This window comes from Ammospiza caudacuta, chromosome 8, assembly GCF_027887145.1.
Source record: "Ammospiza caudacuta isolate bAmmCau1 chromosome 8, bAmmCau1.pri, whole genome shotgun sequence".
NCBI lineage: Eukaryota > Metazoa > Chordata > Aves > Passeriformes > Passerellidae > Ammospiza > Ammospiza caudacuta.
In genome coordinates, this window is record NC_080600.1 from 21,619,946 (window position 1) to 21,636,644 (window position 16,699).

The 16,699-nt window shown below is 36.9% G+C and overlaps 1 protein-coding gene across 1 annotated transcript in view; it reads right to left on the reverse strand.

Moving 5' to 3' along the window:
- Window positions 1–16,699, reverse strand: part of OSBPL6 (oxysterol binding protein like 6) — a 92,133-nt gene that overhangs the window by 30,907 nt on the left and 44,527 nt on the right. The window contains exons 3-10 of the mRNA XM_058809120.1: window positions 9,297–9,392; window positions 6,296–6,418; window positions 3,949–4,002; window positions 3,109–3,222; window positions 2,827–2,991; window positions 2,178–2,310; window positions 1,635–1,738; window positions 701–793 (exon numbers count right to left, since the gene is read on the reverse strand). Of these exons, the coding sequence (XP_058665103.1) occupies window positions 701–793; window positions 1,635–1,738; window positions 2,178–2,310; window positions 2,827–2,991; window positions 3,109–3,222; window positions 3,949–4,002; window positions 6,296–6,418; window positions 9,297–9,392 (882 nt within the window). The remainder of the gene's footprint in view (window positions 1–700; window positions 794–1,634; window positions 1,739–2,177; window positions 2,311–2,826; window positions 2,992–3,108; window positions 3,223–3,948; window positions 4,003–6,295; window positions 6,419–9,296; window positions 9,393–16,699) is intronic.

A 16,699-nucleotide genomic window follows, 5' to 3' on the forward strand; every position in this document is an offset into this window, starting at 1 on the left:
GCAGACATCACAGTGGTGATTGTTGGCTCCCAAAGCCAGTTCAACAGTCCTCATTATCAGTTGCTTAATTATAAAAAAGATCAGGTTTTGGATCAAACCTCAGAATACACAAGTGCTTCCAACAAAACACAAGGCAGCAATACATGCACATTATGCTTTCTGTGCTTTCAGTTCTAGGGAAGGATGGAGTAAATTCTTCCTTCACATAATTTATTTCTTGGTTATTTTATTTGTTCCCATATTAGCCTTTTCCATGACAGAAGGCTTGTGAAAGTACTTATAACTGGTAATATTCCAAGTATAGGTCTTGACAAAGACTAGTGGTGTTTACTATTTCATCCTGCTTTTAACTTGATGTCACTTGTTCACTTGAAGGCAGTTGCCCTTCTTTGCAACTTTGATTTGGAATAGCAGTATCCCCATATGGTGTGTGTACATTGAGTTTTGAATACCTTAATTGACTAATATTCAGATCCCCCTCCTTTCCCTAGATGGCAATGTTTTCATATGAATGAAAATAAAATCAGTACTTTTCTCACTATCTTCTCTAGGTTTTGAACAACAAACTGAGATTTAATTTACTTCATCAGAAACATGAAAGGCAGCAACACTGACTTCCTATTTTCAGCTAATACATCAATTCATGCTTAGAATTTAATCTTAAAGTACACTGAAAAGTAAAACATAGTGCATTCAGTACCTGAAGTTGAATTTTTGCATCTTTGCTGACACTTTTTGTTCTCCATCGTCTCGTGACCCGCTTGTCTTTCTTTGAAATATCTACACAGTTAGCCTACATTGCACAAATAGTTAAAAGCAACAAAGTGCTATTAAGTAGACACAAGCAACACAGACAATACAAGTTAGTAAAGAATTGTAGCATTAGACAGGTACAAATTAGAAAGTAAGGAGAAGAACGCTGCTGCTAGGCCCGAAATTGGAGCAGGGATCAGCTGTAGCTATCTGTACACTTTCATAAACACGTGGTACAGTTAGCTCCTTCAGCAAAACTACTGGTGCCCTTTCTTTTCATGAGTACATAATATTTAGGACACAATCTTGAAATCCTCATGGATTTCTATTGTGGTACTGCTCAGACATTTGTACAGACAAGAAGATTCAGTGAAAATGGAAGAAAGTATTTAAGATTTAGGATCTGCTGTTGCTTTCTGGTAAAAGGAAAACTCACCCTGAACTGGGAAACAGTCCAAAACTTGGGACCTTTGTACTATGCCCTCTTTTCTAGAGCATGCAACTTCATCTTTGAGGGTCTTTGGGTCTCCAATCCTTAAAAAACTTAAAATGTTATCTTAACACAACAAAAACTCCTTAAATATAACTTCAATTTATACATGTGTTCTATTGCAACAGTCCTCAGTTTTGTTTTGCAAATTACTTAATCATTTGATTTGTCCTATTTAACTCAAATACTGAATACATCTTAATTACTTGTTTAAACATGAAACAGAAACAGTATTACACAAGATCAAAACAGACATATAAGATAAGCATTTCATCCAAGATTCACTATTACTTCAGAAAAATATTCTGAGTTAACAGACAACACCCCTTTATTTCCCTTAACAGAAAGAACAAATACTTCAGTGTAATGATTTATGTTCAATCATATTTACCTGCATGTCTGTGAAATTTGGTGCTGACTGAGTCCTCTGTAAGATTTCTAAATTTTGGAGAAGTTTACTGAGTTCCACAAGGTTAGACTGACAATGAGCAAGATCTAAGAGATATAAAGTAAAAATACATTAAGTGCTTCAATTCAGATTTTATTGCCATGGTGTCCATTGTTTGCACTTAATTACATTATAAAAGTTAAGTGTCCAAACCCCTTGTAGTAAGGTATCCAAGCAAAAGTTTTATTTTGTTGGACACTTGTTATTTCTACAGGAGTCAGCAACAACTCTGGACCTCAAGAAGTGATCACATCTGAACAACGACATCCACCAAAATAGCATAGATAATTAGAATAAATTTAAAAGCAACATCCCAAAACATATAGACAGCAAAGTTCTCACCATGAGGTGTAAGTTTCCAGTTACCTGAAGAGCTACTACATGTTCATATAAAGATGTTACTTAACCATTTTACTTACAGGACTCTTTCTTATATCAACCAGAGGTTTTGCTGAAAGAACAAGGCATGAAAAGATAAAGTCTAACCTTCTGCACATCTGTCCATCTCTTCAGAGTCCTGCAACCAGGCTGCTACTTTACTCTGACCAGTAGTGCAGGTGACAGGAAGGCTGTTACTGCAAGGTATAGGAGGCTGCCAGGGGAAGTTGTTTTGTTGCACCTAAAGCATAATAAATGCTTACATTTACTTTGGCTACGTGGCTTTGTCAGTGTAACGGCTATATTACTTCAGAATAGAAACCAAATTATGCATTGCATTTTCAGTGAAATCTGTGGTTTGTCTCCATAGCTCCCAAAGACACAGATTTTTCAGAATAGCATCTTGGAGAATCAAACTAGGAACCTCACAAGTGGACTGTGCCACGTACAGTTAGGAATCCTGTTGTTTAAGAGGGAGAACATAATCAGCAGAGAGACAGATTTATACCTGATGTCCAAGGCTAGTGCAAATTGTATGGGTGGTGAATACTTTGCAAGATCTCTTCAGCAGCCCATTCTAATGAAGTAAGGCTAAACTAGAGAGTATTTCAGCTGATTTCAGCTGCACACCCTCACAGCTTTTCTCTCGCCATAGGCTCCCACAGTGGAAGCTCCTGTCCTTTTGGCATTAGAAGAAAAACCCACTGAAACTGCCCATAAGCAAGCCAGGAGTTTTCAACCAAAGAACACTGCACACCTTTCCATCTGACACATTGGCAGCTGGTGAAGACTCTGTAGTAGATGCTGAGGGGAATATGTGGAAGCTGGCATCCCTGGGAGACCTCACAATCTCGTTCTGACGGTACAGCCGGTGGTGCCGCAACTTTGAAACCCATGCATCAAACGAATCCTGTGATTTCACCTGGAGAAAAATTTACCATCAGGAAAGCATCCAAGATACTCCTTTTCTGCACAATCTTTTACAATTTTATTTGTTTCTACTGAGGATGAAAAAACAGAATGTAGTTTTACTTTTTACCTTTAGGTGATAGATATGTTCTTCTGTGTCAAGATCTATCCTACGAGCCTTTTTTTTTATAGACATGACTGATAAACCAACATCAATGCTCCCATGGACCTTTCCTTTCTGTATCTAAAATAAAAACATCAGGGCAAAAATTTAAAAGTATCATGCACTTTTTCTATATATTTAACAGCAAACTATCTAGTACTGAAATGGTTTCCCATTTTACAATATTTTAGCATAAAGCCATATTAAAAAATAAAGCTGAACTCAGGCTAATCATTTAACTACTTATTATATTTATAGTCAGAGAAAAGTACCTCACAAGAAATGCTGGTACAAAGCCAACTCCAAAGTTTGGGTGTGTTAAGTTGTTCACACCAGTGTACAGGCACAGGTAAGTGAGGAGCAGAGAAAATCCGACAGTACTTGACACCCTATTGTTATGACTTGGTAGTTGTTGGCATCAAATATAAATAATTGGTATTAACTCTTTATCCTATCCTATCTATCCATGTCTCAAATAATCAGCTCTGGCTGACATAAAAATTAGAAAAGAAAAATATATGGTCAGGTTAATCTCTCAAGTAGCTTTATTCAAGAAACTACCTTTATTAATTTTACTTGTATTTCCACAGAAGTAAAAAAGGTAGAATTCTTGGAAGAGATTACCAAAATGATTTATCTTTAAATCCATCAACAACATTATTTATCTTTAAATACGTTATTTATCTTACATCATTTATCTTTAAATCCATCAACAACTTCCATGTGTGTACTTTCATAAATATACCTAGAGTCAGTATGAGCAGGCAGAACTTCATTAGAAGTTTTAAAGTCTTCAGCTCTACTTACATCAATTGGTGACTTTGAATATTTCAGCATTCCATTATCCAGGACAAAAAACCTCTGAAATTATAAGAAAAAAATCCAACAACATTCTTTCTTAATGAGCAGATGCAATTTAAACTGTGTACAACAATTCACCTGGAAAAGGATTACCCTGTAACAATTAAGGAACTGTATTTATCCTCTCCTTCCAACCCCAATTTGGTTGGAATAACTTAACTTAGTATTAAACTTAACTCAGTATTAAATAACTTTCTTGTTTGTTTTTTGACAACAATTATCTTTTAAACAAAAAAAAGAACCTAGTTTCTTATTATGTTCTAGGCTTATCTTAACAAACTTTGACAATGAAGGTGTTTTTTTTTTTCAGTTTTCCAGGCAATGTAATAAACTTTCTAAGAGACTGTGGGACAAGAGACATGTATCTGTTTCTTTATTTTGTTCCTGTTTTTCTTCCCACAAAAGCTGGTCACATTTCAAATTAGCAACCTATCTTCCCTATCCAGAAACTGAGAAGTTTGTCGTAGTGCAAGATCTAAATCTCAAAAGTAAGCCCATATGAGAGACCCTGGTCTCATGCAAAACTTTGTGCCTTCTGGCAGACCTGTACTCAGTGAAGTACAGATGAGATTGTAACTCAAGGTGCTGAAGACACCTTGTCTAGTGTTAATCCAGGTATGCGTGCCAGAACAAATATTGCAGCATTCCCAGCATCATCCCCAGGTGATGGGAGGGCAGATGTCTCAGGTGTTGGTGATACAGGCTGAGCCACTGCACCTTCACTGACATGGGTAGCAGGACTGGCCTAACCTGATGATGCTTGTTCTACTGCTGCACCATTATTGCTCTGAGCAGAATCCCCTATTCAAGCTGTATTTCTCCCTCAATTAAAGCTGCCCTGGCTTGTCTGTACCAGATCACTCCAGCTGCTTTGCAGTCAAGTTAATGCAGACTTTGGCACACAGCATAAAGCCTAGCAGAAAACTGGACTTGAAATGACACTTGCTAACTTGTGTTTATCATCACTAACTTTAAAAACATGTAAAGTAACAGCAAATAACTCATATTTTTAGAGCGTAACCTAAAGCATTAATCTATGTTGAAATCCCAGAACACAGCAAAATACTCTGCTTGATTCTCAAAGCTGTCATGACATGGGAAGGAAGAGCAATGGTTTCCTCAGGTAAACCTGCCAATTTAACACTACAAGCAGGGTCGGTAGTTGGACAGCAGAAAATCCCCCTCAAAGATGGTTCTAGAAATTCTGTCAGTCACACAACAGATGGTAGCATTATCCCACACAGGGCAGGAAAACAGTGATTTCCCTACCCCAGCTGAAACCAGCACATTTGGAGATATAACTTCTTGAATAATATGTCAAAACAACAGGAACATTTTGGGTTTTTTTTCCCAGGTATGGTCACTAACAACCTTCACAAGAATATGATATTCATGTCATATTGCTCTGTCTCTCTAAGCTGCATACACAAAAGAAAATTACCTTTCATCATAATTTCATTCCAACGCACACTGCACTTCAGAGGATGGTAAGTTCACCAAGCTGTGCACATTATACCTGGTATGCCACCAAAGCACATTCAGGACTGTCACAATATAACATCAGTGTTCAAGAGATGTTGTATATGGCTTTGCTAGTAGAACACTAACACAGCACATGCTGCAATTATTGTCTCTGAAGTTCCTCACTGACTCTCAGCACAAAGTATTATTACGGAAACTCCAAGATACCCAGGCTGGCATTGCAAAAAAACCCAAATAACTTATTAACAAACCCAAAGTTTCAAAACATAAGTTCAGCATAGTTCCCAAGGTTAAATGTAAGGCAGAGTAGAGGAGGATGTTAAAATGTGAAGTTCTTAATCACATTAAAAATTATCTACACAGGTAACTGCTCTAAATTCATCTAGATCATCAGTAGTGATTGCCTTTACAGAACTGGGAAACTTGGACTTCTTTTGCTCTCCTAAAAATTAGTTCCTTACCAAAACAGACATTTTGCCAAATAGTAATACATTATTATAATGTATTCTAAAAGTGTGGGAGCAGTAGTTTATTCCATAAATTCTTATATAACTCATAAATTGATTTTTGGAGAGTCAGATCAATTTTATTCACAAATTCCCTCTGGATTTTGAATACAACCTTAGGCAGCAGGGACTGTGATTTGAGAGCCATGAACTGTGTCTGCAAACTAATTCCATAGAGAGGTGGAAGAAAAAGTCATACACCAAAATTATGGGTATTTATTTGACATCCTAATTTTGTCTAGACAAAAAAATCCCAGCTCATAAAATAAGGTAATAATGTTCTGACTGGTTTATGGGACATTTACCTTGTGCCAACCTTTTAATGGCCATTTTCTCTTCTTCAGCATGAAACCTTCATGTTTGTCTGGCTTCTGGACATTGGTCTGGCCTATTTTCAGACCCTCTATGATTTCCCAGCTGTCAGGTTCCTGATGAAGCAGCATGAAGACACTTTGATTAATTTATTTTGCATGCACATGGCAAAAAATTGCACTTAGGAGTGACACAAATTCTTCAGTGCAACAGAAAGAGGAGGAGCCAGGCTTTTAAATCAACCTAGTTAGGTACCAAACTACATGGTCACTATATTATGTCTAGCTGTATCACATTTAAAACTACTAAATACAAACCATTTTCAGATGTCTGACCCTTACCAGGTAAGATGCATAGTAGGAGTGCCCTTTGTGATATCTCTTAAATTATAAATAAATTTAAATTTTCTGATCTTTAAAGTACAAGCTACATTGGTTCTGGATGCCCCAGTTTTTCCTCCAAATCAGAAAAACTTGCAGAAGATGTTGCTTTATTGTTGATTTTGACTGTAGCTAGTGATAATCTTCAAAGGCATTTTATGACAGAGTTTCACTTGCTAATTGAGCCTTCAGAAATCTGCAAAAAGATTTTTTTCCCTGCATTAATTTTCACTGTATTATGAGAAATTTATAGGAAAGCTAACTAATTTTCTCTCTAGAGAAAAACAGAGGAACAGTATCATTTGAGATACAATCAGTTGTATGCCTTTCATGGGCCAATTAAAGCATATTTCTGGTACATACCACTTGTTTTGCATGGTGACTTGTGCAGCTCAAGCCAGATTTACAATGTAACACAGTGAATAGGTAAAGAACAATGTTTTAAAGAGAAAAAGTTGGAGTAATAATTTCTTTTAGAATGTATTTCTATCCTCTTGCTGTTATTGTAATTAAGAAAATTCTACACCCGTTTAAAAATCTCTTACTGCCAGATTCCTCAGACTGTGGTTTACTAATTATACCTTACAAAGCTGTAAACTTGCATTTTCTCAGTTGATCTGTCATAACTCCTAGCAATGTTATGAAAAGTTAACAAGAGAGGAAGGAGGTCATATAGCATCAAACATTTAAAGGGAAAAAAAACTGTCTCCACATTTCCAACAAAACCGCTCAGAGCCAAGTGCTGTCAGTCTTTCACAACACCTCCAAATAAATTACTCAGCCCTGATAACATCAACATTGCTGTAATGAAAATATAGTTGCAAAAGTAACAGCAAATTTCAAAACTATAATTTTGAATAAAGTCTTGGTATTTTGAGAAGGGTGAAAAGCTCTATCCCAAATAATAAACACTGCCGTAAATTTTAATAGAAACCTTCATTCAGCTTAGTTTCCCCTGAATAACCATGAACTAATTATCTCAATGTCTGTAAATCCCCTGCTCAAAATGCAGCTTTGTTTTACTTCCCCATGTTTTGCTTCAATGTTTTATTTCCATTCTCTAGAGGAAGCACATATGTATTACTTTTTCCCTTCATGGAAGTACTTGGCACTTGAGGGGAACAAATTAAACTTCAAGTTATACACCAGTAGAGAGTCTCTGCATCTCCGCCAACTGATTCTTCACCATATTGATTTCTCCTTTAGATGATCAGCTGCAGGCATAAGTCTTTTATCTACTAGATAACATCAGTATTGATTAATTCTCAACTAGAAATCACACAATCTCATACAGCTATTCATTTAAATAAAAGACCAGATACAGAGGGATAAAATGAGTAATTTTTCACTGCAGTGAGGATACTTGTCTCCTGCTGCATCAGTGCTACAAGCTGTTTTTAAAACCCTCCTAACAATCCTACCTGTGCCTCATCCCGCAGTTTTGGTGTGTTGAGATATGCCCAATACAAAGGCCATTATGAAGGAGAGACAAAAAATGGGAAAAAAAAGAAAGTGAAAAAGTGATATACTTGAAGAGTCCTCATCCAAGGCCCGTTCTCAAGCACAGCAGCAGTATTTTAGGACTTCAGTGATTCCATAGGTATTCCATGAGAAACAGCCCTGTGCAAAGCACCACAACTGGGAGAACACAATCACAGCTTTCAGTGCCTGCCTCTGCACATGCCCCTTGTTTGGGGATTAAAGGAGCCACCACCAACTGCTTTCTCAAGTTTTGGCTGCAAAATATTTATTTTTCAAATAAAAATGAATATACTATTTCATTTTCCCTGGATGGACAGAATACTTCCTTTTGAAATTGTTTTACCAGGTCTGTTTCAAAACTTACAGATACTTAGTTTCAGATTTTTATTTTCCACCAAATATTCCAACACAGCACTCTCATCTTTTTCAGAAACAATCTTACTTTTGCAGCTGAAGTATCTTAAAATGAAGCTTTCTTTACGTGGAATTAGACTTGTTTGGAATCACTTATTCCAAAACTGAGCAATTTACCCAGAAAGAAGCTGGCTTCAAAACAACACATGCAAGGCTTCACTTTTTACGAGGGCGATGTCACCCCTGCAGTTGCATCCTTCACTCTGCCTCAGGAAAGAAAATCTCAGCAAGAGCTATTAAATTTCAAACTACACACAAGGGATGTTATTAGGACATATTTTTGAACTAATATTTATTGGCAGCATTTTTAGATTTGGATATTATTTGCTCTACCATAGTAAGAGGATATTGAACTGGAAAATTTCTCAAAGTCATACAATCATATCATATCCTGACTTGGAGGGGTCCCACAAGGATCACCAAGGTCCCTTCTAGCCCCATTTTCTGAGAAAGTAGAATTTGTCCCTGGGGCCATCCATGTGAAAAAAAAACCAGAAAACCAAACCAATCCTTAATTTTGTTAATACAACATCTACTCAAGATTACTGGCTCTTCTTACACCTCAGTTATAGAACAATAAGCTCCAGGGCAGACTCCCAGTATACTCAAATGGTAGTGTCATACAAAATGCTGGACACAAAACACCTGAAGCGTTAGTCAAACTACTTTGTAACTCTAGAAACTCACTGCCCAGACTCCATCCCAGGCTTTTGCTTACCTTGGATAGAGAGAGATGATCACTTTCAAGGAACTGCTTGCTTAAAGAAGGGTCTGTGCTTCCTGAAGAAGCCTTTCGTTCCAAAATATGAACACTCTAAAAAAATAATTAAAGACAAAATCATGGCTCAAAACATACAAAAAAACCACCTATCCATGGTTTACATGCACAAATGGCCTGCCTGCAGAGGCAATATACTTCTCTTTCTTTATTACTGGATTTTTAATTAATTACTCTGTTTAACCTAGAAATTATGGTGGACTAAAAATAGCCAGGAAAGATGAGTAATGCAGTTCTTACCTCTACAGAGATTCAAAGTGCTCCTAACAAGGCCTCTCATGTTCTCTGTTAATATACAAGACACTGAGTGCACATAGGCTGCAGTCAGCACTGCCCTACATTCACTTCACATAAGATATTACTGCCTCTAAAATATTCATTATCACACCTCAGCATTTTGTTATTGGCTTCTCAGCTGAGAAAAAGTAACATACTACACAAATGCTTTTGAATAGATTACAGGTATTAACAAGATCAGTTACTGTGTCTCGGCTGATGGCCTTGATGCTGAGCATTCATGGAACACTGGGATCTTAAACCACTGCAGCTGCTTTTACATATCACAGTCCTATAAAATTTTATATCTTCAAAGCATTGTAATAAAAATGAAATACACAATGTCACAACTAGTCCTGAAAAGATTGCTAAAAACACATCTAAACGTGTTCTTAAAACACATCTAAACGTGTCTTTCCATTTTCCAGAAAATGGAAGCATGTCTTTCCATTTTCCAAAAACCCCTACTTTATAAAAGAAAAAGCATTTGTGGTACAAGAGAAAATTACCACAATCCACAGGCACGGATCTGCATTTCATTCTCTGGTGAAATTTTGCTACATCTCATCTTACTATTTGGTAAGAATTCTACCACAACGTGTCATTAGTATCTCTTTGGCATAAAATAAAACTACTTCATTTCCAGGACAAACAGCACAATGACAAACTTGCAATTACCCTCTGAGAAGCATATGTTTTTCTCAGCTGAAAATGCCAATTAAGTTTTGTTCACAATTAAGCTTCTTTACATTGACTGCAGAGGAGATTACCTAGGTACCAGCAGCAGCAGCAGAAACAATCAGGAAATATAAAGGTACATGCAAATGGCAGTGTAAATATTATTGTTTACATAAATTATTAAGTACAGAAAGGACCATAACCAAACTAAATTAAACACAGCTATTCATTTAAATGCATAGATATAACAGAGAACAAATCTTGCTGCAGAGCAACACACAGACCTTCATTGTTCTCTTTCAAGTTGCAACTGTGAATGAGAATATTAAACATGGGGAGTGTCTCTGTTTTCAGTGGAGATTGATAAGCATCCCTACCACCATGCAACAATAATCAGCATTTATTTTCAGTTACTTTTTTAAATTAAATTTTACAGTGAAGAATGTAGAAAAGCAGCAGTATTACGTTACTCTAGGGCCAACCAGCAAAAAGCTTTGTCATTTATGTTTTAAATACTTCTGCTTTATCAAAAGAAGTTCAACCTACTTATTAAGTCCAGTGTATTTTACTAATCAGATGACAAAGAAATGTGTATATGTGTAGCACAAGTGTCTATGTTACATATCAAATAATTTAATAAACTAATTTGAGCTGAAAACCACAAAGTTCCTAATGATAAACTTTCTCACCAAATAAAGGAAGCGCTACTTTTGTACACAATATGACATTTTAACAATATACAGAATCTGCTCCTCCAAAGAAGATTAAAATGTCTCTTGATTAGCATAATCGGGATGATTCCCAACATTCTTGCCAGCTTTGTCTGGCAGGCAGGAATCCATCCATCCTGAGATGGAGCAATGCCCAACACAGATGTTCTGAAGGTCTCATGTTCTCTCAGCTGGTGCAGCTTGTTGTTACATAACTGCAACTTCATTTTGTACAATATTTAGAGAGGAGTAGCCCAGCAGCCCTTAGCTTGCCAGACTTCCAGTGGCATTTTAAATTACATAATTTTAAGTCAGGAAGGTTTTGTGCCTTTTTTTTTTTTTTTTAATTAGCCTTCAATCATTACAGTTCCACTTAAGTTGAGAAATACATTATTAGCCAGCAGCACTTTAATGAATGCTGACTTATTAAATTATTTGTTTGAAAATTAGAAAATTAACACCTTTTAAGTAAAATTGCCTTTTTTACATTGCTTTCTTTCAGGAGTGTTGGCTTGTTGTCTGTAGATGTTTGCTTTTCAATTCTCTTTACTCATGACCACAATAACACTGATACAAGATTATTTCTTTAGATTTGTGACAAGTCTGTAGCACAATACTAAAATTGGTGCAAAATATTTTCCATTAACACATGTTATTTTTCTGCAAAATTACAGCTAGAAATCACACAATTGCTTCACATTTTGAAAAGCAGCTAATTTTACAGTGCAAGAGTTTAGTTACTTAGAATCAAATAAATAAAAATTATTTAAATCTTGACATTATTGTCAAGGGGTTTTTTGCATTTTAACATGAAAAACAGAGTTGGGAAAGAAGCAGTAAAAAAAAGCTAATAAGAAGGAATAAAGAGGCATGTCAACACTGTTTCTGGGGTTTATTTATAATCAAACCAAAAAATGAATAATAATCCATTAAACTAGGCACATCAATCAACATGATACTCTTATTCCTCTCCTAAAAATACAGACAGGCAAAATCAACGTCGGCATTGCTGCATTCCAGATTCCCCTCATATTTCAGGATCACCACACTATAGCTGGTTTCTCTTGGAGGAAAACACCAGCACCAGCATATTCTGTGTGCTCTTGAATACCAATTCAACATAATTACAAGTTTAACTCCAATTACTATGTAATTACATCGCAACATCTTCATCCTAAATACAATCCTTCATCTTTATGATTATCCACACATACATTACATAGGTGGCACACATTTGCCTCAAAATACCCCTAGCAAGCCAACATATGGGGAACACAAATGCTTGTTCCACCCTGCATATTTTTTTCCTCTTTCCCCAAGTGAGGAAGAAAGAAATTGATGGAAAAAATAAAATAGCACTATGATGTTGAACCATATTCCCATCTTCTCTGGAAGACAAGAATGGAAAACATATTTTACAATATCCTTCCATGTATATTGCCAACTTCTTTTCTCACTTTGGACTTTAATGACTCATACAGCTCATTATCCTGGTTTTGGCCGGGACAGAGCTCGTTTTCTTCCAAGTAGCTGGTATAGTGCTGCGTTTTGGATTCAGTATGAGAACAACGTTGAAGGCACAGTGATGTTTTGGCTGTTGCTGAGCAGCTCTTACCCTAAATCAAGGACTTTCCAGTGTCCCACACTCTGCCAGTGAGGAGGTGCAGGAGGAGCTAGCTGGCAAGGGCATGGCCAGGACAGGTTTTCCCGTTTCTTTCCTCTGCTTCTCCTCCCCATTCCACCAGCAGGGTTGGTCTCCATCATCCCAGAGGGTGAAGACCCTAATTTACTTTACTGAATCTGACTTCCCATTAAAATAAAATATATTCAACTATTTTCACAGGAAAGGTAAGGAAAGAAAATCAATTTTGAGTAAACGGAGACAGAAAATCCAGTGAATGACAAGTCCGACACTCATGCCTCTCCCTTCTGCTTCACCCTTATTTACTTAATGGAATTAATTATATTTAATGCAAAGATGTCTCTATAATTTGTAATTTATTAATTTCCAAGAAAAATACAAACTGGTCAGGATTTCATCACTTACACTGGACACAGACTCTCTGTGCACAACATGTGGTTAACAGTTAATTCATGAAAAAGATCTGATGGATCATTTTGCTTGCTCACAGCATTCTAGCAGTCTCCAACACCCATAACTGTGGGGCCTATACATACACTGTCCTACAACAGCGATTCAAAATAGAGCTTTTCTGTCTGGGATTTTTGTCTTGATTTTTTCAATTCAAAGTACTAACTAGTGCATCTGTTATTATTTGCCAGTCACTGGAATTCTTTTTGCAACCTAACAAAACTGCACTCTTACTTGAATTCCATTTAGTACAAAGTACAATGTTAACCAATGTTTCTCTCACTTAAAACCACACGATTTTCTGGTTATCTGAAACACAGCACAAGTAGTAAGGCAGACAGATTTGACTGCATACATGCCAATTTTAACTACCTTCTAAACAAGCTGTGATACATGCCAAGTTAATCTGCAATATTACTTGCAAAGGGAATAACCTTGAAACTTGCTTTTCTCTTAGGATGCTTCTTAGCCAGCTCTGGCTTCCCTCCTGCTAATGTTGGAAGAAAGACAGTTTCTTCAATATAATGGTGAGAGAAGAGTGAGTGCAAAGCAAAACAACCATATCTCATCAATGTATATCTCCTTTCTATCTTCTAGCACAGTTTTTTAATTCTTGTAAAGCAGTCATGGTCCTATTCTTATCCTCAGTCTCTTCTATTGGCATTTTTCCATAGCTGTTTTCAGCAATCTCAGCATCAACTAACTGACAAAGGAGTTTAGCAATACTTTGTGAAAAGCACACACAGTTGCACTTTTTTTCTTGTTGTAAGACATGTTCATCTTGAACAGAAATGTACTTAAGAGCAACATTTTCTATTTGTAACATCTTTACTGAAAGATAAATCTATATAAGATTCAGTTCTGTAGCATATGAATAATATCCAGGTATGTATGCCTACTTCTTTCCTGGGATATGCAAAGTAAACCCCTCTTGTGTAACAGAAATGTCAAGGATTTGTTAGCTCAGGAGCTCTCTGTCAGCCCTTTCCAGCTTTGGATTGTACTTCATGTCAGTGCTTTTAGGCTCTAGCATCAAGGAAGGCTTTGCTTTTCAAGGCACTTTTTGACAAATTCTGAAGACAAATAAGCTCTTGCTCTCATGAAGAGCTTCTTGGAGGGAATCATTAGCACAACTGGATAAAGCAGAAAAGAGCTATCTATCATTGTACCAGCAACCTTTCTTTGGCTAGAACAATGGTTTGGAACAGCTGCCAAGTCACAGCCTGAGTGTTAATGACAATCTTCTCCCTTTGCACCTATCTTAAGATAGCACAAACAGATAAATTTACAGTGTCTGACAGAATTCAAATTTCAGCCAAAGATACAAAACTTTTATTATGATAATTGAATGATCACAATTAAAAGGCTTGATATTTTGTTAAATAGCCTTAGGCTACCACTTCATTTTAATGATGCTGATAAGGTTTAAAAGAAAAAAGGGAGGAAAATAAAATTATGTACACAAAAGAAAATAATTCCTTGATGTGTTAGGTTTTTTTATGAATGAAAACATTATAGACATGAAATTGAGTCAATGTTAACACAAATGATAAATGAAGAAGCTGGACCTCACTTTAAAAAGTGCATAGGTTCAGAAGATGAAACACCTTTCTTCCTGTGACTCTCTTCTTTCTGGAAGTTACCTATTTATCCTTTCTCAATAGCCTTTAAACTTCAATTTACACAGTATAAATATAGAGGAGATAGGAAAAAGAGAGGCTGAAAAACTTTTAATCCTATTTTTTTTTACATGAAATATTATTCTACTAGGGGAAAAAGGTTTTTATGTAATCACTTCATTTTCAATTTCAGGGTAAAGTATTTAATAAAAACAGGAACAGCGAATGTCAAAACAGCAAAGAGCATTACTAAGGCACGTAGTTATCTGTCTAATCGATTTGTATATTTTGCATGTGGATAATCCCAATCACACACAACTGCCTGGAAAACAGAAGCCTCCATATCATCCCTGCCATGACCCTCCCTCTTCAACCTTGTACTTCTCCTCTCCACTGAAGAAATGAAAATACAATCATGCTTTTCTTTCTTCTCCCCCATTTGTTTCCCAGAAATCCCAAATGATACTTCAGAAAAGTTGCACTTTTTCCTTCCAGATTCGTGTGCGTGTGTTGCACTTTGAGTTTTTGTATTCTGAAGGAAAGTGAGACATGCTTATGTAGGACATGTATGCATGAGGGAAAAAAATGAAACAAGAGGAATGCAAAAGTGACCATGTTCTGGAAACAACACCTTAAATTATCTGTCATCATTTGCATGGGTAATTAAGCTTTTATGAGAGCAATTTCCCTGGTTTTGTAACAGAAGATAGCTACAGGCACCATTTCTAATCAAACTGACATATTTTTAAAAAATAAATCTTTCTTCATAGCCCACATCTGAACTTCAGCATACTCCACGCAACCTGTAAAGCACTCCTAGAGGTAGGATAACTGAGGTAGCAGTATTTACGAAGCTCAGAGAATGTGTACACTGAGCCCCCTGGGACAGCCTGGTATGAATGCTATCACTGCCTCTCCTTGACTGCTCCAGACCATTTTATTTCTTCAAAGCTTTAAGGCCAAGTCTTTCTTGTGAAGAGGCAGCATCTCCATCTATTAATCTCCAGGTCTGTGCTCCGGTTCTTGTCTCTACACCACTAGAGTACCACCAAAGGCAGGAGCACATGGACAGATGTACTACTTCTGTTTGCCGTCTAGCTCTCAGGTAAATTCCAGGCAGAAAGACAGGCACAACATGAGGACATCTGCTGTGTGCCTGCAGGCTACCCTCACACACACACAGCCAGCCTGATGCACCCAGGTGTACTGGGATCCCGGGCACGTGCTCTGCCACTGCATGCCAGCAGCCTTCCCACAAGGATTCCCAGCACTGCACAATGTCTCACCCATCAGCATCAGTACCTGGGGGTCTGCCTCACCCCTGGGATCAACCTGTACCTATTCCCTCCCAGTCTCACTTGCAGATATCCCATCCCCAGATAAACCTGTAGTCCAGAGAGCTTCACTGTCTAAGTTCAGCCAGCTTCTGATTGTGTGTAGTCTAGTTCACTCATCACTCTTATAATTGAAATGATAAAAATCTTACTGGTCTGAAATTTATGATTTTGTTTTTAAAAGGTGCTATGGCACTGAATGTAACATAACATTCACATGAATATTGTACAGCTTGAAAAGTTACACTGCTTTAGACATTTTGTCAGGCACTGAAGACTCACTACCTTCCAAACCTAAGGGAAGTTTTCACACTCTACCAAGGGCACAGGAAAAAAAATGTTGTAGAGCAGCAGCAACTAATCAATTTAAAGAATAATTGCATGTTTTTGTTAACAATTTTGCCATTTCATTCTTTGGCTCCCTCAGAACATTTGCTTGCTCCAGAGAGTTGTTGCCTTTAAAGTACTCAACACTTCCTGCTGTAATCCTGCTTCAGTAGTTTTATGCAAAGAGAGTTACTTAGGAAAGCGAGCAAAAGAGAATTACATCACTGTAACAACAGCACTTGGCATTAGTAGCCTCTTTAGTTTGAAACTCTCAGAAAGATTAATAATTATTATTAAAATAATCCTC